Source organism: Rutidosis leptorrhynchoides, chromosome 1 (genome assembly GCF_046630445.1).
Source record: "Rutidosis leptorrhynchoides isolate AG116_Rl617_1_P2 chromosome 1, CSIRO_AGI_Rlap_v1, whole genome shotgun sequence".
In the NCBI taxonomy this organism is placed as follows: Eukaryota; Viridiplantae; Streptophyta; class Magnoliopsida; order Asterales; family Asteraceae; genus Rutidosis; species Rutidosis leptorrhynchoides.
Window position 1 is genome coordinate 33,922,501 of NC_092333.1, and position 22,098 is coordinate 33,944,598.

At 32.4% G+C, this 22,098-nt stretch overlaps 3 protein-coding genes across 3 annotated transcripts in view; 2 read left to right on the plus strand and 1 right to left on the minus strand.

Annotated features, from left to right (window-relative positions):
• Positions 1–3,553, plus strand: part of LOC139858711 (uncharacterized) — a 4,423-nt gene extending 870 nt beyond the window's left edge. The window contains exons 2-7 of the mRNA XM_071847551.1: positions 1,036–1,125; positions 1,200–1,280; positions 1,445–1,579; positions 2,123–2,341; positions 2,828–2,920; positions 3,157–3,553. Coding sequence (XP_071703652.1) covers positions 1,036–1,125; positions 1,200–1,280; positions 1,445–1,579; positions 2,123–2,341; positions 2,828–2,920; positions 3,157–3,318 — 780 coding nt within the window. The 3' untranslated portion in view covers positions 3,319–3,553. The remainder of the gene's footprint in view (positions 1–1,035; positions 1,126–1,199; positions 1,281–1,444; positions 1,580–2,122; positions 2,342–2,827; positions 2,921–3,156) is intronic.
• A 464-nt stretch (positions 3,554–4,017) lies between these two features.
• LOC139858720 (uncharacterized) lies at positions 4,018–5,874 on the minus strand. The gene is made up of 3 exons (XM_071847560.1): positions 5,657–5,874; positions 4,627–4,780; positions 4,018–4,327 (listed from the first exon to the last, which is right to left on the minus strand). Exons 1-2 carry the CDS (start codon positions 5,816–5,818, stop codon positions 4,628–4,630), a joined length of 315 nt encoding a protein of 104 aa, XP_071703661.1. The 5' UTR covers positions 5,819–5,874; the 3' UTR covers positions 4,018–4,327; position 4,627.
• Positions 5,875–8,442: 2,568 nt separating this feature from the next.
• LOC139858728 (uncharacterized) lies at positions 8,443–10,905 on the plus strand. The gene is made up of 3 exons (XM_071847569.1): positions 8,443–8,554; positions 9,746–9,855; positions 10,432–10,905. Exons 2-3 carry the CDS (start codon positions 9,759–9,761, stop codon positions 10,653–10,655), a joined length of 321 nt encoding a protein of 106 aa, XP_071703670.1. The 5' UTR covers positions 8,443–8,554; positions 9,746–9,758; the 3' UTR covers positions 10,656–10,905.
• The last annotated feature ends 11,193 nt before the right edge of the window (positions 10,906–22,098 follow it).

Sequence of the window (22,098 nt, forward strand, 5' to 3'; positions counted from 1 at the left end):
TTGATAGTTAGTAGCTTGTGAAATGCTAGTTTTAGTAACAAAAGGTATGAGGAGAATGAGCATGTGAAGATACTTACTAAGCTGGTGAAAACTGAAATGCGTTTAAAGTTAGACTTATCAGGTGCAGTCTGATATTCTCTTTATGTTTCGTGGCAAGTAATTTAGGCAGTGGAGTTAAGGAGGTTATGAGAAGTTTGCTTTAGTGGTAAGACTTGCAAGTTTCAAGTAAATTCTTGTAACTTTTCCCTTGTGTTTGGTGTACAGGTGTTTTTTTTTTTTTTTTTTTTTTTTTTTTTATCTTGCTTTGTTTTCATGAAATAGCCTAATATATGAAAAATTGGCAATAATGGGAGATTATGGCTCACAAAGTTTTGAAGGGTATAAGGAATTGTTTTTTTGGGAGCGCACTATGATGACATGTTTTTAGTTGCACACTCAAAAGTTTTAACATAGAGAACTAATTTATATACAGACTAACAAGACAGTGGCATGAAAGATGAGATATATACTTGTAACAAGCTTCTATATCTTTTAGGATTTTAATAAGCAAGGTTTTTATCCCGACCCCTTAGTAACACCCACCTTCTTATGCTCAATAGAGTCCACTACAGCTAAGATTAACACATGTAATGGGCATTGAGATGCTGTTTAAAATAGATATCCAGTATCCCAGATAATTTATGCAGCGTAAAACTTGACTTATTAGTTGTGCTAACCAGGACCCCTTCTCAAGCCATAAAGGAAAACAAAAGATTATGGAGCCTTCCCAAAGTTCTCAATCTTAAGTTTAGCTATAAACAATAAAGTGTGACTGGAAGCTAGAAACATTGACCAAAACATCCAATGGCCAATGATATTCGTTATTGAAGGGTGGAGATTATGTTTTCTTTTAGTGTGGGTCAAAAAATATATAAAATAATTCATAACCTAGCAGTACCACGATATTTACACATAACTTTTAAAGTTTGCATTTTGACAACTTTTTCTTCATACTGCAACTGATTTCTGGATATCCCTGACTACATATGTAATCAGCCTACAAGCAGGAGGGATATGCTACTGGAGTATGTTAAAAACGTGCAGCCAGAATTTATGGAGTTGTTTGTTAAAAGAGCTCCTCAGCAGGTAATAAGTTTTCCCTATATTTGCTTCTATAAATATCTTATATATGAACCATATTTTAGTATCAATTTTGTTAGGTTGTAGATGCCATGCGCCAAACAGTAACAAATATGATCGGAACGCTACCCCCTCAGTTTTTTGCCGTAACAGTTACTACCGTGAGTTTTCTTATATATGCCTTTATATGTGCTTGTATTTTTTTCTTTGTAGATTGCTTGTTTAGAGGTTTAACCTTTAAAGTTTTAATTTAGATCTTTAATCTTTGAGTTCTCAAAGATCTGACACATGATGGTCTATTTTTGATCCTGTGGCATGCGATCAGGTTGCTGAGAATCTTGCTCAGCTCATGTATAGTGTTTTGATGACTGGGTATATGTTCAGAAATGCACAATATCGGTTGGAATTGCAACAAAGTTTGGAGCAAGTTGCACTTCCTGATATATCAGAGGACAGAAAGGTACATGTAATTCTGGCTTTTTAGTTACTGTCATGCACTAATGCAACTATGGAATTATGCCTGTTGAGTAGGAATATAGAGTTTTCAAAATGGGCAGACTGGGTATTGGGTCGAATAAGGCGTTTATAACCATCACATTCTTTTTTTGGGTTGAAAAGATCAAGTTGAGTGAACCAAAACACTTCTGTCCAAATTGATATTAGAGGTGATTTTTCAACCCATTTTACCAGTTTTTTAGCTGTACAACTAGAGTGTGACACATTTATAAGTAAATGGTTCGAAATTGACACCTTTACTTTTTAACAATATTGGTGCCAAAGAAAGGGAATTGTGAAATTGCAGATTTGAAGTTCACTCGGGGAAATGATATCATCTTCTGATATATGTGGCCCCTTGCTCTGTATTTGGTAAACGATGGTCCACCTTTTGCTTACTGAAATGGATAATTACTTTGTAAAAGTTTAAAGCTCCTTTGTCTCACATTGAAACTACAAAACATGCTTTTAAGTATTGATCATTAACTTATATACCTGTAATTTACAGGATGCACCTGATTTTGCACCAGGGACACAGAAAAAGGTGACGGGGGAAGTTATCAGATGGAATAATGTTTCTGGTCCTGAGAAGATAGATGCAATCAAGTACATTGAGTTACTTGAAGCGGAAGTTGAGGAACTCAATCGTCAAGTTGAAAGGATATCTGCTAATGGCTCAAATGAATTATTGGACTATCTCAAGTCGCTTGAGCCCCAAAATCTTAAGGTCAGGAAATTAATTAGTTGATAAAGTAAAATGTCTTCAAATAATTTCCGTTAACAGTCATTGATTTGTTGTCTATATCCTTCCTTCAACTAATTAAAACTTCATCATACACTCCCACACCCTATAGATTAATTGTGGCTGAAGAAGTTCAAGATGTGTAATTTTTGTTGTGGTTGAAATGGATCATGTTGTGTGTTGACCCAAAATATTTGGAATGGACATACACAGTGCCATAATGATTAAGTAAGCTATATTAGTTCAACTAATAATCTTAATTTTCAATTAAAAGGATTCAAGTGGTTATATGCAATAATACTACAGTTATGGTCACTTTCCATCCTTACCTTTTTCATCCAACTTTCTTATGTTCCTGATAAAATGTAACCTTTATCGACCACCTTTGTTATAGAGGAATAAACTAGGGTAAAGTAGACTTGTCTTGATATGTAGGCACACTAAACTGATTATCTGTCTAATATAATGCAGGATTTGACAAGTAGTGCCGGGGAGGATGTCGTTGTTGCAATGAACACGTTTATAAAACGTCTGTTGGCTGTTTCAGATCCTAGTCAGATGAAGGTTAGTATAATGTTCTATTGTCCTATTCCGCCATTCAAAGTTTTCATGTATCCCCATAAAGTGACATATATAAAGGAAAAAAAGAGAGATGTTTGGTAACTTCGCCTTTGGCTATGGTTGTCATGGAGGAGACTAAATATATCAAATCGAACGGTTTTTTTCTTTCTAAAATTGCTATTTTAACTACATGTTTTAGGCATAGGTATAATTTTCCATTATACTTTGTTATCATGCAGACTAGTGTGACGGAGACAAGTGCACCAGAACTAGCAAAGCTGCTTTATTGGCTAATGGTGGTAGGATATAGTATCCGTAACATTGAAGTCCGTTTCGATATGGAACGAGTTCTAGGAAGTCCACCAAAACGACAAGAGCTACCTCCGGCTGAAAACAATTAAGAATTTGAACCATCACAATGTTGTCCTTTTTGTCCAATGATTAATCACAACTATGTCAATGTAGTTGCTGAAAATTTATAGCACATTTCAGCATTTTCAAAAATTCTGCAAAAATGGTGAGGTATTAGTTAATTATTAGTGTTAAAGAACTGTCATTTAGACATTTCATATTAATCACTGCAACCATCCGAGCTAATGAACTTTCACTTCTACCCTTCAGCGGTAATATATTTTTGGAGTTGCCTCCTTGACCTATTTACCAATGCTACATAGGCTGTCAATATTCCTGGGTTCTGTGTACTATTTCAGTAGTTTTCATGGCTTAATTGGTATTTTTATAATGCAATGCCATCTTCTCCGATCCCGTCACTTAGTTACTAGAAGCGGCAATCTATGAAATGTTTCATTGTCAACGTTTTATAGCAAGGTCTGAATTTTAACTATATCTTTTCAATTAAGACTTTTTGTGAACCGATAAGTATAGGTTTATATGTCTATCAGTCTATGCAGTTTATTTCACCCTCTTTTACAAATTGAACTTACAAAGTTACTCCATAATTTAATCAATTAAGTTTCAAACTTGATATTTTTTTGAACTTTAATCTGCATTTATTGTTAATTGTACATAATTTTTTTGAATAGTATTCTACTCAATCTACATTGACATTTATTGTAAATAGTAAATAATACAATACTTAAACAGTTTATTCATTATTTAAAGACAAACATATCGGTGATCATGCTGCATACCTAAATGCCAAATAGGATGCTAATATAGTAACTGGACGTTTTTTCCTTCAAGATGTGGACTAATCTTAAAGTAAAAAATGCCAAAACTTGGCATACAACGGAGTTAAATAGCAATTATATTCTACAAAACATCAAGAACAAAAGACACTGCAACGCCTTTCATGGCAGCTACAATGAATATATCAATATCTATAGTCATCTCCATGATTGAGCTGCAGCCAGTAAATCAAACAACATTCTTATGGAGTTCAGTCTTCATCTGAAATAGAGAAGAAAGATGTGACTATTTGAAGATAATGAAGAAAGTGCATTTTATACTATATCGGTGAAGGAACAGGGTATGTTTATAAAAAATAATACATGAACAAATATTTTTCTACCAGAAAATTTAACACATTTTTAAATCTTTATATGTAAGTTATATTACCACACATTTAAACATTAATTTGTATTAGTATACAAGAAACCTTTAAAGTATGAAATATAATATGTTAGGTTTTTAATCTGCATCTAGAATGCTTTCCATAAAGATGGGCATAAATATTTCCTTATACAAACCTTAAGATGAAGATGAAGCTGCTACTGCTGTCTTGCTGCCCTGATCACCGGGAGTTGCAGGTGATGGCGGTGTATATATTCGTGCTTTCTTCAAAATCTCAGCAACAACCCAGTTCTTCCGTTTGCTTAATGGTCTGGAAGGATCTAACTTAACCTGGAAAAAGAAGTTTTATACAAACATGAAAAAGCTTTACATATATAGAAAAAAACCTATGAATGTGGTTAAAAATAAATAAATAAATAAGGAGCGTCAATGTACGTAAGAAATATGCAACAATCGTTATCAGGAGCAGTTTGAAATGCAAAACTTGAATGCTTTACTAACCAATGGAAGAGAACATTCAACTTATATAAGTCATACCATAAATATATCTTGTAGGATACATCAAGTTCCTAAATTGCATAGCATATAGGAAAGAAAATGGTAGACAAGCAAATGCTCATAAACCTATGAGTTACTGATCTTATTTCAGCAGAGTAAGAAATATCTCATTGAGCAACCATTCACAGTCAAGGACCTTTTTTATTACAAAGTATTTATTACTTGCATTATGTTTAAACTATGGTATTTTTCTGGTGGCCAAACATTAATACTCCGTAATATCCTATATATAACATTCCCTACATTGACTTTACTATTCACAATAACACATGACTCCTAATTCATGTATGTATGAAATAACAAGCTTTAGTTGCATGACTAAAAAATCTTTATAGATTACATACTAAAAATCAATCAATCGCATCAATCCGTACACTTGAGCTTACCTTCACTCAATTGATTTCGTTCTTCTATCCTTTCTAATCAGGAAAGCCTTTTGTCATGATTCAAATGTGAGCAATTCGGTACAATTTACAATACACAACTAACTGAGAAAACTCTAAATTTAAAAACTAATTTAGTACAAAATGTTAAAGCTTCGCTGTTTATTAGTAATTAATTTCTCATAATTTCAGTAACAAAAGAGGAATAGGTTACAAAAGGACCTGCAGACAGAACAAAATTGTTAAATAAGTAGAGAAAACATACACGATCTCCGATATTGCACTGATTTTGTTCATCATGAGCCATGAATTTGGAGGTACGTTTGACGTAACGATTGTAAAGTTTGTTATGAAACAGTCTATCAACCGCAACCACCACCGATTTCTGCATTTTATTCGAAACCACCTTTCCAACTACTGATTTCATTTTTCTGATTAACACGAGATTCAATCTTACATACAAAACCCTACCCACCACAGCTCCGATCAGTCTAATGTAAAACCCTAGCTAGTCTGTCATTTTTAGTCCTTGATTTGTGTAATTATTTGTTACTCTTTTAGCCCTTTACTTTTACAAGTACTTCAATTTAGTCCCTTTTAACTTTTATAAAAAAATATAACGTTAGATCACATAGATAAACGGATCCACGAAATTGTCTCTTTTATCGCTGTTTTTAATTTATTTAACGGAAGCTACATACTATCAAAACAACAAAACATCTACCATTAAAACAAAACAATGTAAAGAGAACAAAACAATAATATCAAGTTAAACTACACATACTGAGAACGTTTTCAGTGGTAGCACTTATAACAAAGGTCGACCTAATAGTGGTACAATGTGTACATTTGTACAGAGCCCATATATTTTAGTGACCTAAAAAATATTAAGGAATTATGTACTCCGTATTATACTTGTATTTGTTTAGACATATCATTTAAGGCCCCAAAAGGAATTAAAAAACTAGGGGAAAAAAAAAGAAGAGGCAACGACGGTTCAATTTTAAGCAATACGCTATACGTGGCATACGTCGCCCGACTTCTGCTTCAACGATCTCTAACATATCACTTCAAGTTTCAATCTGTTCTGCCTTCTGGACTTTTGCTTCATCAATCTCTGTTATATATATGTAAGTATTAACTAAAAATGATGCTATTGTAGTATTGTCTTATAAGTTATTAACCTATAACTCTTACTAGTTTAATCTTTAGTTGAGACATGTTTAGTTGTGTACTGTTTCAATTGGAGTAGGTAATGAGAAAAAAAAAATGTATGTGTAGTCTGTAACTATCACTCACAGCTTGTGAGTGAGAAAATAATTGAATGAAATTTAGTTGATTAAAATTTGCTCATGCTATACAAGCCTTACTCATCGATGATCCGTATGTATGTATGTATGTATGTATGTATGTATGTATGTATGTATGTATGAATTATGATACACTCTTAGTCTCTTATTAGTTTAATGTTTAGTTAATTTTACTCATGCTATACTCGACGATTGCGTGTATCAATTTAACTTTATTTAAACTAGTTTGTTATAATATAAGTGATGAGTTATACTAGTTTGCTGAAGAGATCATACTGAAGAGAGCAGTTATTTTTTTATATATGTCTAACTTTTGAATTTTGATTTGTATGTTATTCTATTTTTAGGATAAGATATAAAATTGATGTAAGTTTTGTTGTATGGTTGTTGATTTGGTGAATATTGTTTATTAGAGCCTAAGATCATTTTTTTCGGTCTCGTTGTAGATACTTAAATTTTCAGAACCGGTCTAATAACCACCGTTACATATACCAAACCCATATCGTGTTTGTATAAAGATCATGTTACATATGTAAGTTAAAATCACTGGCAAAATAAAAAATACAATAAAAATAACCCGACAAAACTATCACTAAGTAAAGTATAATATATGAAAGTCATAAGGTAACAAGATAAATAATGTAAATTTCTATACAAATTGCAAATTAGATACTTTTAAACCTTATAAATGTTACTATTTTTTTTTTTTAATCATAAACCATATAAACTTTTATAGTTTTTGCTATACAATTATAATTAATAATTAATATTAATAATATTAATATTATGTGCAACATAACAATTAACAAGTGCTAAACTAGAATGAAAAATTTAATTGGGTAAAGCTGTTAATACCATATCAGAGTAAGGGTGTGTTTGTTTGGTGCTGAATGGAACCATTCAGTGCTGAATGCTGAATCGGTCAACATTCAGCGTGTTTGATAACAGCTTAAAAGACTCCTCTGAATGAGTCCAGGTGCTGAACGAAGCTCTGAACCATTTAGCTTCAAAATAGACTATATACCATTCAGATCTTTATTTTTTACCTCATTACCCCTTTATTCTCCCCAACCTATCTTCTTCCAGATTTCATCTCATCGATTTATCCCCTCACTGGTTATCATAGATATCCCTCTCGTATACTTCCGAATTTAATTAATCTTTCTCATCTTCTATTTTACGATCTATATATCATTAATTTCATACTCTTCTCGAACACCCTTTTATCCTATTTCCTTTTTTTAATTCATGTTATATTCAGTCAACGGGATTATAAAATCCATTGATTTATTAAACTGCAATTTCTCAGTTTGTACTAACCTTTGTAAACTATGCGTCGGAGCAAAGTTAAAACTACGTTAGGTGAGTGAAGATGTGGTGATAAAAGTGATATGTTGTGGTATATCTGTATACGGATAATATATATATATATATATATATATATATATATATATATATATATATATATATATATATATATATAAAAGGTTAAAATGGTAATTTTTTCTCGTTCAGAGTGTTGATTCAGAACACTTATCAAACAGTTATTTTCCATTCAGAATCATATTGATTCAGAGCTTCTGAACTGTTCAGAACTCTAAACCATTCAGTGGTAAATCATTCAGTTTTATCAAAAGCAGTCTAATAGTTTGAAAGTTAGAATAAAATTCATAAAAAATATATGGAAAAATTAGTTTAAAACCCCTAAATATAAATCTAATCCAAAATACCTCCCCTTTATATTTTTTTTGACAGTTGATCAAAATCAAAATCCCCCGATCCTATCACTACTAAATCTGCACTTTCTCCGTTCGATTCTGCACATCTCGCATCGTACGGCCGAAATCTTGATAGTACGTCTTCTCAAACTCACAATTTCTGTGCTTCGTTTCAAACTATGAAGTTAAAAACTCATATATTTCATCTCATTTATTATTATTTTTTTGTTAATTTTATATATAGAAAGAATAAATCCCAGTTCAAACCGTAGTAGTAATTAGTAGCTTTAGTTAATCACAATTCAAAGAAATATTTAGTGTTTTATTCATTTGTGATTCGTTTGATCACTTGAATGATTAATTTCCATGCGTTCTTAATGGTCAATTTAAGCATCAAAACCCTATTCAAATATAATCCTTGTAATTGCAGGCTTTAGGGTTCATCTAAGTTGAGATAGGCCTGATCCTAAATCTAAAGTCAGATTGCTTGTAGTTAAGTGAAAACAACCCATTCGATATGCTTGCAGACGTCGAATGCGTTAGGAGTTTTTATTGTTAATATGTTGTGATTAAGGGTTTTATGATAAATCTATCTTAGGGTGCGTTTGATAAAACTGAATGATTTAGCGCTGAATGGTTCATAATCTGAATGATTCAAAGCCTCTGAATAAAGTTTCTTCTGAATGAAAATAAGCTGTTTGATAAGAACGATATAAACCGAGTAAAATTACCTTATCAAAGTATAACATGAATAAAATATTCAATATACTTGTTAGTTAAGTGTCCAGGATAGAATTTGAGGAGAAAATTACAGAAAATTTAGGCTCTTGATGGTTAATAGAGTATTTCATCTCTGAATGGTTCAGCACTGAATTCTAAACCATATGTCATTCAGAGGTCAGAAACAAACGCACTGAATGCTGAATGGTTCAGCATTCAGCACTGAACCATTCCATTAAGAGGCAAACAAACACACCCTTATAGTAGTCCCCCATGTTCTATTATTCCTAGGTTGCTTTGGATAAACTGCTACTCCTATTAATGACTAAAGTTCGAGTTTTGTTATTATATTTTGCAGATTGGTTATTGATTTAGTTGGCAATGTATAAATTATACAGAGTAGTTGTTTTGGTTATATAAGCATATGTTTTTATATGTCTTTTTACATTTTATTGATTATTGATATCATTGTCCCATTTATATTATTACGAAAAGGTTATCAAAGAAACTACATCCAGTTTGAGAAAAACTAATCAATGTACACAAGTTGTATGTGTTTAGATTCCACTTAAGTAAATTGATCTTATGATTTTTGGATTGTTGCAGTTTGAAGCCAACAATGGCAAAAGTAATAGAGAAGTTCTTTATAACGTCTATGTTGATGTGGATGGTTCCTATTGCAATCTTGTATGCCTTCAACAACAATTTATTTCCCGGTAAGTTTCTTTGGAAAAATCAAACGTGCACTCTTTTTTTCGGGGAAATAGTAATAGTAACCAAACTAATAAAGAGATGGTAAATGAGCAATTATTGATATTAGTTTCGAGAAGTCGCACATTGTAATGATATGTCAGTAATATTATTTTTTAATTAGACTCGATATAGATATTGAAAAATGAAACACATTTGAAGTTTTTACTCCCAAAGTCCCACACCCCAAGAATTTACTGCATCACAAAGAATTGGAAATTCTCCTACAAACTAGTCAAACTCATTTTATACTTCCGAAGGTTTTTGGAACTTTTGTTCTTGAAAAGGTAGAAATTGTCTTGTACATGAGAAGGTTAAATTTGTGATTACTGTGAAGAGGAACTGAAATTTACAATTTAGTAATTTTGTTGGGGGTATAGTCATCTGAAATGCGATTCAATAATTAATTTACATTTCCTCTTGTATATTCATATTACTTGGTATACTACTAAATTACAATAATGATTAAAAATTTCAATTTCTTAGTATATACTATTTGTTCCCAGTTGACTAGTGTAATCATGCCCGTCATTCTTTAACAGGTTCTGCTGACTTGTCACCACATTCGTTGACGCTCATAAGCGGGTTTGTTGCTGTAGTATCAGTCAACATTGTAATTGCATTCTACATATATCTGGCAATGAGAGAGCCTTCAGAGAAACACGAACCAGATCCTAAATTTGTATCGGAAGCCGAAGCTAGCATCAAACACTTGGTACCAAATGAAACGCAAGAAACTTCATCGATCCATAAGAAAGACGAGTAAGCGCTTGTCTTGATTTCGTTTGCTTTCAGCTAGTTAATTTGGCACTTCTACAATTTTATTTTCATGTCAGGATCCTTAAGGTATCCATTTGTTAGTAATTTTCTCATGCCATTTGTTAGTAAATTTTACTTTCAACGATTAACGTTTTGTTATCTCGAAGATATTGCCTAAGATTCGATCATACTCATGTAAGTTGATTGGATGTAGGTGAGGGAGAAGGAATATTTGCTAGTAAGTTGGATGAAATTAAAACGACCATTTTATAGATATGAAATCTTATCTCGTTAAGAAAACTAGAGAATCCAACACATAGATAATACCACTCTCAACAATGACATCTATCTTCACGACTCACGAGAAAAACGACCATTTTATAGATATGAAATCTTATCTCGTTAAGAAAACTAGAGAATCCAACACATAGATAATACCACTCTCAACAATGACATCTATCTTCACGACTCACGAGAACAAACCGCCACATCAGTATTTTCGCCCCATTTCCTCCCCAGCACATGGCTACTGACATCACTCACATACTTCCTCACCAAAATATGGCCCCACATTTAATTAATTTAATATTTTAACTAATAATAATAATAATAATAATAATAATATTATTTATACTAATTTTATCTATAGTTATAAATGTTATTATTAATTATTTTTTTAATTTTAATATTTAAACATATTTTTATTTTTTATATTTATATTATTTATATTATTTTTAGACCCACTTTCAGTAAATGTTGGAATTATTTATAAAAGGTATTATTTATGGACCAAACTTTCACCATCATCTCTTCAGCATCCATAGCATCCATAAAACTTAGAAAGTTGTTCAATGTTCGCCATTTTTAACAACCTTGAAAACTTTTCAAACAAAACTAAATACATATATACAACAAAATAAAATGCAGGACCCACCATTTTATCCAAATGGTTCTTACTGCATTATGCTATCGAAAGACAAAAATCATGGAGAGACTGTGAGGGCGAAGCAGGGCGAACCTCACAGCGAGGCGATTGTTAGGAATTTATGGACCCCAAACAACAATCACTAGTCCAATATGGCGATCCCACAATCGACAAACGCCCAAAATAACAAAAGCAAAGCAAACGACACACTTAGCAACGCGTTGAGCAGATGTGCACCAAGAGGCTGTTAATGTATGTAGGCTTCGGCAGAGGCTTACTTGGTGGTTAAGTTAGGGTTTGGCCAACCCTAATTTAGTTTGGGCCAGTTTAGGGTTTTATTTAGACTAGGGTTTATTTAATCCTTGTCTATAAATAGTCTCTCAATTGTATGTACTTTGTATCACCTCCAAATTAATAATAATACTCTCTAGTTCCAAAGTGGATGTAGGTTTCACATCGAAACTGAACCACTATAATTCTCGTGTCGTTTCTTTTAATTCATGTGTTTATATCTCGGCTATTATTGTGTGTGTTTGTGATTGCTTGATCGATTAGGGTTACTACTCTGATCAAGGCAGATATAGCACATGCAGTTGGGATGGTTAGTCGCTTTATGTCAGCTCCGGGGAAGGAACATCGGGAAGCAGTGAAATGGATATTACGGTATTTAAAGGGTACTCCCAAAGTTGGGTTATGTTTCAAGGGCAGGGATACTACTCTCAGGGGTTATTCTGATGCAGATTTGGGTAGATGCAATAATACCTTCAAGAGCACCACCGGGTATGTATTTACTATAGGAGGAACAGCAGTGAGTTGGATGTCTAGGCTTCAAAAGAGCGTGGCTCTATCTACTACCGAAGCAGAATACATGGCTTTGACTGAAGCCAGTAAAGAACTAGTGTGGTTGAAGACATTCATGAAAGAACTGGGCAGCAAACAGACAGAATTTATCTTATATTGTGATAATGAGAGCGCAATCAAGTTAGCAAAGAATCCAGTCTATCATGCTAAAACGAAGCACATTGGCATGAAGTATCACTTTATCAGAGAACGGATAAGCAATGGAACATTTAATCTGGAGAGCATTCCAGGTTCAAAGAATCCAGCAGGTATGTTCACCAAACCAGTAACGCTGGATAAGTTGAAGCTGTGCATAGCTTCAACTGGCCTTCAGGAACATTGAAGAGAAGGCAGGAACTGGAGAGAGAAGAGATGAGCTGAGTCTTGCAAAGTAGAAGTACAAGAGTGCAGATCGATGTTGTTCGAAGCCTCCAAGTGGGAGATTGTTAATGTATGTAGGCTTCGGCAGAGGCTTACTTGGTGGTTAAGTTAGGGTTTGGACAACCCTAATTTAGTTTAGGGTTTTATTTAGACTAGGGTTTATTTAATCCTTGTCTATAAATAGTCTCTCAATTGTATGTACTTTGTATCACCTCCAAATTAATAATAATACTCTCTAGTTCCAAAGTGGATGTAGGTTTCACATCGAAACTGAACCACTATAATTCTCTGTCGTTTCTTTTAATTCCTGTGTTTATATCTTGGCTATTATTGTGTGTGTTTGTGATTGCTTGATCGATTAGGGTTACTACTCTGATCAAGGCAGATTCTAGCCTTAACAGAGGCTACAACCTTTTTAAGATTGTTTGCTGAATTTTGACTTCTGCTGCCTCAATGTGAAGAGCTTTAAGAGCAAAGCTTGGATTTTTCAGATTTGAAATTTCCTCTTTTAAAGTTTCAATTTCACCATTTTTGCCTCTAAGCTTTTCATCCAAAATTTTAATTTCATTTTTATAATTCTCACGTTTGCTGCCTCTACAGAGGTCAACTCTCAAATAGTCAAACATTTTGGCTTTTTCACGATCTGTATAGGTTTAAAGTTTTCTACCTTATACAACATTTTAGACTTACATTGAAGAGAGTCCATTTTGTAGTTTGCTTTCCTCATATCAGCCATGAATATACTACCGTCGTCTTCCTCATTAACTTCCTTGACTATTAAACACATCCTTCGACCAGATGAACCACCAGTGCAATTCTCATCACTGTCACTGTCTAAAGATGAAGATGATAAACCGGTTTCATCTCAATCATGATGTTCTGCCACAAAAACATTCTCTGATTTCTTTTCTTTCTTCTCAGCCTTGGTACTTTCTTTCAACTGGTCCTTTGAAGCTTTGTACTTGTCTGCCTTTGAAAAAGAGTTAGCATGAGTGGATGACTTTTTGGACATGCATTCAGATGCAAAATGTCCAAGCTTTCCATAGACATTCAGATTTGGGGCAACAACGGACTTGCTATAACAACCCTTTGCCGGCCTTTTGCTGAATTTATAGGGCTTGATGGGCTTACTGCGATTGAACTTTTTAAAACGCCTAGCCAGCAGTGCCATTCCTTCAGCATATCCTTCCACATCATCACCATCCCTGCTTTCATTAGACACAGTCTCACTCTCTGGTCTTTTAATGTATAGTATACGTATACATCAAAAGACAAAGTTGGTAGAACTGTTCAATATGGGCAGATCAATAATTTTACGATTTTTGATTTTTTCCCTTTACTCGCACATAGTTTAAATAATCAATGGGCAAATACCGTCAGCCCATAAAAATGGCATTATATATATATATATATATATATATATATATATATATATATATATATATATATATATATATATATATATATATATATATATATATATATATATATATATATATATGTTATAATTCAGTAGGCTTATAACTACCTTTAGTGGCCTAGTTCTTGACTGTAGACTACTAATAAGTATATAGAGAGAATATGAGAGAATATGAGAGAATATATTTAGTGTGTGTTTTATAAACTCATAACACACATATTTATACTCAAAAAATCTACTATACAATATCTATAATAATAATAAAATTAACATCCAATTTAACTTTTATAACACTCCCCCTTGGATGACAATTTTATTAGAGAATAACTAGTACTGCCTCGTTAAAAACCTTGCTAAAGAAAACTCATTGGGATAAAACTTTAGCTAAGGGAAAAAGAGTGTAGCATAGAGTTGACTCCCCCTCAAGTAGGCAACGCCTGAATTGTTACATCTTCTGAACATGCCTCATGCCAATATTATGAATGTGTGTTCTGAAAATAGCAGTTGGAAGTGCTTTGGTGAAAAGGTCAGCAGAGTTTTTACTTGACTGAACATATCTCATTTCAATCTGGTTGTCCTTAATGAGATTTTGAGTGTATGAGAAGAATCTAGGAGGTATGTGTTTTGTTCGGTCACTTTTGATATACCCTTCTTTCATCTGTGTTATGCAAGCTACATTATCTTCATAGATAGTTGTTGGACTTTTATCGCGTTCTAGTCCACAAGAATCAGTGATGAGTTGTGTCATTGATCTCAACCAAAAACATTCCCGAGTAGCTTCATGTAATGCAATCACTTCGGCATGATTTGATGATGTTGCAACAAGTGTTTGTTTTTGAGAACGCCATGATATTGCGGTACCTCCATTTAGGAATACATATCCATTTTGAGATTTAGCTTTATGTGGATCAGATAAATAACCTGCATCTGCATAACCAACCAAATCTTGTTTCGATTCGTTAGAATAAAATAATCCTAAATCAGTAGTTCCTCGAAGGTATCGAAATATGTGTTTGATCCCATTCCAGTGTCTTTTGGTAGGAGCTGAGCTGAACCTTGCCAACAAATTAACTGCAAAAGAAATGTCAGATCTTGTACAATTTGTAAGATACATAAGAGCTTCAATTGCACTAAGATATAGTACTTCTGGTCCTAGGATATCTTCATGGTCTTCACAGGGAAGAAATGGATCAGTGTCAACATTAAGTGATCTAACAACCATAGGAGTACTTAATGGTTTTGCCTTGTCCATATTAAAACGTTTTAAAATCTTTTCAGTATATGTTGTTTGATGTACAAGTAAACCATTAGGCATATGTTCAATTTGTAAACCAAGGCAATACTTGGTTTTTCCGAGATCTTTCATTTCAAATTCTTTCTTTAGAAGTTGAATGACTTCATGGATCTCTTTTTTTTTGTACCTATGATATTAAGACCATTGACATAAATAACTACGATATATATCTGGTCATTGTTTTCATAATTAAAACACATGTGCAAATAAGTTTATATGTATACACTTTTCTTATCAAGTAATCACTTAATCCGTTATACTATTGTATCAACCCATATAAAAATCTTTGTGATTCAATGGAATACATTTCTTTAGGTTTTGCGTTAGATGTTTCTGATACCTTAAACCCTTCAGGTATATTCATATATATCACTATCAAGTGATCCATATAGATAAGTAGTAACAATATCCATGAGATGCATTTAAGTAACTACCAGGTTGATTAAGTATCTAATAAGTAATTGTATCCATTACATAAGGATAAGTTTTCCTCATAATTCATTTCTGGTCTTTGTGGGAAACCTTGAGTTACAAGTCTAGTTTTGCCTTGTATCTTCATTTGCACATTTCTTTTTCGGATAAAAATTCATTTATATCCCATACGTTTCACATCTTTAAAAGTGATAACGATTGATCCGAAAACTTTTCTTTTATTGAGTGATTCTAATTCAGCTCGTATTGCTCCTTTCTGTTGAGCTCAATCATGTCTATTTTGATATTCAATGACAGATTTTGGTTCCAGATCATCATCTTTATTCATGATGTCATTGTAACATTATATGAAAATATCTCATCAAGATTTTTCATTTCATTTCAGTTTCATAATATTGCATAATTTATTGCAATTTATGTATTTACATTTATCAATATCCTCTGCAGAAGGAGTATTGATTTGTGGTTCTTGTTGAACACTTTCTTTTACCTCATTATCAGCTGATTTTCTTTTTCGAGGATTTTTATCTTTGGAACCAATTGGTCTCCCACGTTTCTGCCGTAGCAAAGACTCATGAGTGACATTATTGCCAGCTTTTGTAATTTCAATTCTAGCTGAAGCATTTACTGCTGGTATATATGATTTAGTCACTTATTTTTTGTATCTTTAAATGCATAAAGTAATTAATTTGTAAGTTCTTGCATATGCATTATATTTGAACTTTCTTTTCGCATTCTTTTGTGCGATGATCAATATTCCTTAATTGATGTTCACACCATGAAACATCATTTTATTTATATTTCATTTCTCCCCCTAATATAGGGAACAATGTTTCATTAAAGTGACAATCGACAAAACTTGCTGTAAAAACATCACCCGTCATGGGTTCAATATATCTTATGATTGAAGATGTTTCATATCTAACATATATTTCAATCCTTCTTTGAGGAACCATTTGTTGTGGTTGTTCAATTAAAAATACACTGCACAACCAAATGTTCTAAGATGGAAAATATTTGGTCTCCACCAAAATTAAGTTGGTAATGGAGAATATTTATAACTTGCACTTGATTTAATGCGAATTAATGTCACATCATGTAAATTTACATGTCCCCATATAAATATTGAGAGTTTTGTACTCATTTATAATTGTCTAGTTATTAGCTGTAAGCGTTTATCTATTGATTCAGCTAAACCAATTTTGTGTATGCACATGAGCAACTGGATGTTCAACAACAATCCTTGTAGACATATAATAATCATTAAAAGCTTGAGATGTTAACTCACCAGCATTATCAAGTCTCATCCTTTTAATGGTGTAATCAGAATAATGTGTTCTTAATTTAATAATTTGTGCAAGAAACTTTGCAAATGCCATATTATGGCTTGATAACACACAAACATGAGACCATGCGTTAGATGCGTCTATTAGAAAAATGGTCCACATGATGGATGAATTGGTCCATATATATACCCTTGAATTCTTTCAAAAAACATTGGTGATTATTTCTCAATGTGCTTTTCATTAATCGCCATATGTGATTTTCATTAATCACCATATGTGTTTTTCGTTAATCACTATATGTGCTTTTTATTAATCACTATATGTGCTTTTCATTAATCACCATATGTGATTTTCATTAATCACCATATGTGCTTTTCATCATATATCATTTTCACCATATGCGCTTTTAATCATATGTGCTGCGCTTTTCGTCATATGCACTTTTCATTATATGCGCTTTTAATTATATGCGATGCGCTTTTCATCATATGCGATTTTATCATATGCGCTTTTAATCATATGCGCTGCGCTTTTCATCGTATGCGCTTTTAATCCTATGCGCTTTTCGGTGCTACATAGATATTTCTCATTTTCGATTATCATTGACTGATAATCATATCCATTATGATATATATCAGAGAAACTTAACAAATTTCTCTTTGATTTGGGAGAAAACAAGACATTGTTTACCAAAAAATTCGTACCATTTGGTAATATGAAATTTTGCCTTTTTCGTTTCTTATATCAAGTTTGCAAGAGCTGATATAGTATTTATAATTCCTTCATTTGATTTAAATCAATGAAATATTTCTTAGATTTGATCATAGTGTGTATGTTACTACTATCTGCAATACATAGGTCTTTACCATTTAATTGATGTTGTATTTCTGCAGGATTCATACTAAAACTTCAAATAAGATATGCAAATAATGAGTTATATTTCAGCAAGATAATTAAATTATATTACCTGCAAACAAGTTATAATCTGAAGTACATAAAAGATAACACTTAATAAAACATATGCGTTATGGTCTAAAATCATTTATTTATGAGTGATACATAAAAAAACTAGGCATCTTAGAAAATTCAAACCATTTAAGTCTCAAGGTAGCTCAGGGTTAATTTAATCAAGATTTGTCAACAGATTCACTCTCGTTTTCTTTTCTTTTGGGACTTATTTGTAGAGCTAAACAAGATGTTCATGTATTCAAGAAATACTAGACTGATGATCCACGTTACCAGATCATTAATAAGAATCTCCGAAATTCTTATAAGAGCGTCTACTAATATCTTTAATTTTATTCTTTCATGGATCACTGTTATTATTTTTTATTTTTTATTTTTTTATTTTTTATTTTATTTTTTGATAATTAATATCGTATCTATCTTTGAGTATTTTCCATAATACACTTGGATTTTCGATCATATAATATGTAGATTCTAAGGACTCGTCAATATGTTTGCTAAAAAAAATACTTACTATTGCTTTCTCTTGTTCGGAATAATTGTTATTTTCATTCAGGGTTTCTTAAATACAGTTTGATTCGAGATGTTTTTCTACATTCATAACCCATGTTAAGTAGTTGTTCCCACTTGTTCTAAATGAGCAAATTTAAGCCTTTTCAAATTCGACATTTTCTATTATCATAAAGATGAATAACATAAATCATAATCATAATCAACTTCTATTCATAGACAAATAATAAAATGAAATTAGAATCATTTTAAATTCATAAGCAGCAAACAACAGAATAATGGTATGATTACAAATAATAAAACCACAAGGGCAGGGTAGAATATAGGTTCACCCGGTGGTATATTAGCAACAATGATGATAGTTAATATGACCAATACAATAGGAAAAATCATCCTTGTGTGAATCATTTTTACAAAAACTTTTTGAGAGTAGTAATCTTGATTAGTGACGTGTGCTTGCTTAGATAAACCTTGATTATACGGAGCACTTCGTGCTGATAACGTGTTATAATTCAGTAGGCTTATAACTACCTTTAGTGGCCTAGTTCTTGACTGTAGACTACTAATAAGTATATAGAGAGAATATGAGAGAATATATTTAGTGTGTGTTTTATAAACTCATAACACACATATTTATACTCAAAAAATATACTATACAATATCTATAATAATAATAAAATTAACATCCAATTTAACTTTTATAACAATATATATATATATATATATATATATATATATATATATATATATATATATATATATATATATATATATATATATATATATATATATATATATATATATGGAAGTAACCAATCGTGGGGAAGCGGGGGAAGCAATTTTTTTTTTTTTTCGTTTTTTGAAAAAACTTTGTTCACGAACATTATAGATTGGATGAAAATATGAACAAATATTTTTATTTTGGCGGGAAAACGCTCGAAGAAGTAATATATAACAATTATCGTGTTTTTCGAGCGTATTTTGAGGTTTTAGCTATTGGGGTTTAGATATTAGGGTTTAGATATTAGGGTTTATAGGGTTTAGATATTAGGGTTTAGAAATTTAGGGTTTAGGGTTTAGATTTAGGATTTAAATTTAGTTTTTAACATGAACGGTTTAGAGTTTAGGGTTTAAGGTTTGGTGTTTTGGGTTTATGGAATAAACCCAAAACACCAAACCCTAAACCCTAAACCCTAAACTCTAAATCGGGCTAAATTTTACTTCACAAAACATGAAAAAAAAAAACGTTCATATTCTTCACGAACAATATTATCTTGAATGTTATTTTTGTCGATCGTTTTCCCGCCTAAATAATAACATTCATCACGAAGTGTCTCTTCTAAATGTTCATATTTTCGTGTGATCTTGATGCCGGAAATTTTTTTTTTAAAAAAACGAAAAAAAATAAAAAATTTGCTTCCCCCCTCTCCCCCGATTGGTTACTTCCCCATTGATCCTGCCCATATATATATATATATATATATATATATATATATATATATATATATATATATATATATATATATATATATATATATATATATATATATATATATATATATATAGTCACACACACATATACATACCTACCGAAATATCTGGAAAGATCAGTCATCATATAAAGCTATTTGAAGCATATAATTTTTTTTTCTTTTTTTTCTTTTTTTACGAATAACATGTATTAATATTAAAATAGATTAGCAACATATAATTAAATAATTAATATACACAGATCACTTCCGATTAATACAAGAACCATTATTTATTCAGTTTATATTGTATCACAATAATAAGCTACATATTATTTTAGTTTCGTTTTATTTTAGTTTCTCGTACCTTTTGGGCCGGAGGTCCCCTTGGAAGCAATCTCTTTATCCGTCGAACAGATGGAGGGAGGACTTTCCCTACTCTTGTGAGTGTTTCATTCGGGGTGGGGATATGATTTCTCTTTATTCTAGGATAGAGGAATGATTGTCTACGTCTCACCTCCCCCATACCCCATACATGTGGGATTGGGTATGTTGTTGTTGGTGTATAATAAGCTACATATATGCAAGTACACATTTATTTATCAATTAATATAATAACCCAAAATATAATAATATAAATATTCAGATACAAATAATAACTATGTTATAACTCTTGCATGAACCTGAGTCAGTGGCGGAACTTGAGCCCGACTACAGAGGGGGTAAACTAGTGACAAGGGTAAACACTAAAAAAAACCTTATTTTTTTAGTAAAAAGATTTTTTTTAGTATAAAATTTTTTTCCCGCTAAATCCAGGTGGGGCGGATACCCCCTCTGGGTAACACTAAGGTCCGCCACTGACCTGAGGCCGTGTTACTTGTTGTACATCAAAACGTGCACTGAAGAAAGTTTCCATCATCCTCATCCTATAATCCCATGCAATCGTCTGTGTATCTCCAATTATAGGGTCATATATCCTAGATGCAATCCTCTCCATGTGTAAGCAAACCCATACTCCACAGTCTCCCAGAGTACCACTCTGCTCTGGCACCTTCACAGGCTCGTATGCCACCTTGACATAATCAAAAAGCAGACCGTTTTTCTCGTTCAGCTTCTTCCAATAACCTATAGCTCTCAAATATCTAGGAAGTGCATCACCCAGTTCTTCACAAACCTCAAGTCTATCACTATGTTTACCAACACAGGGCAAACTATCGTAACCGTATACATGCAACTGCACAAGATTCAGCGCCATCAAAATCCAATGTTCACAATTCTCTAAATGTACTGGAATGAGAACCTGTGCACAGCAAACAATTTTATTGTTTATCAATAATAATATAATATAATATACAGTAATTAATATAAATATATTGTAATTACCGTGTCACATTCCCACCATGGTGGGTATGGTGCACGCGTACCATCGGTCAACCCCTTCAGATATTTGTAGTCAATACCCGTTTCTCCTATGTCTTCGACGTCCCCAAAAGCATTATTCTTTTCCTTATGCTGTTGACGTGTATTCTTCTTGAAAGTCTTCAAAATATTAATAAATCCTAGGGACATGATCGTGAACCTAACGGGAGATTGAGCTGACTCAAACGCGACCACATACGATATCTCCACCATAACAACATGTCGCCCCAACCGTCGATATGCTGTAATATACAACAGTACTAGTAATTACATCAGTTAAATAAAAATTATGGTTTCAAAATATGAAATCTTACCATGTTATCAAGATATCCATCCTGAACATCACCAAACAACCGACCCCACCAGTCTCGACCAATATAGATGCAACTATTATGAGGTCGGACAAACATGCACTTAACAAGCAGCTCACTAGAATAAAGATCTCTTACAGTGGATGGGCCCGGAATCTCACGCATATTAACAATAGTTGGCGGAGGAGTAAGAAGGC

What these genes read in the sequence shown, in the direction of transcription:
- LOC139858728 (XM_071847569.1), top strand. Translation starts at nt 9,759, where the DNA reads ATGGCAAAAGTAATAGAGAAGTTCTTTATAACGTCTATGTTGATGTGG. An exon ending in CAACAACAATTTATTTCCCG is followed by an intron (nt 9,856 to 10,431) that starts GTAAGTTTCTTT and finishes ATTCTTTAACAG; the next exon opens with GTTCTGCTGACTTGTCACCA.
- LOC139858720 (XM_071847560.1), bottom strand. Translation starts at nt 5,818, where the DNA reads ATGAAATCAGTAGTTGGAAAGGTGGTTTCGAATAAAATGCAGAAATCG. An exon ending in AGTGCAATATCGGAGATCGT is followed by an intron (nt 4,781 to 5,656) that starts GTATGTTTTCTC and finishes TTCTTTTTCCAG; the next exon opens with GTTAAGTTAGATCCTTCCAG.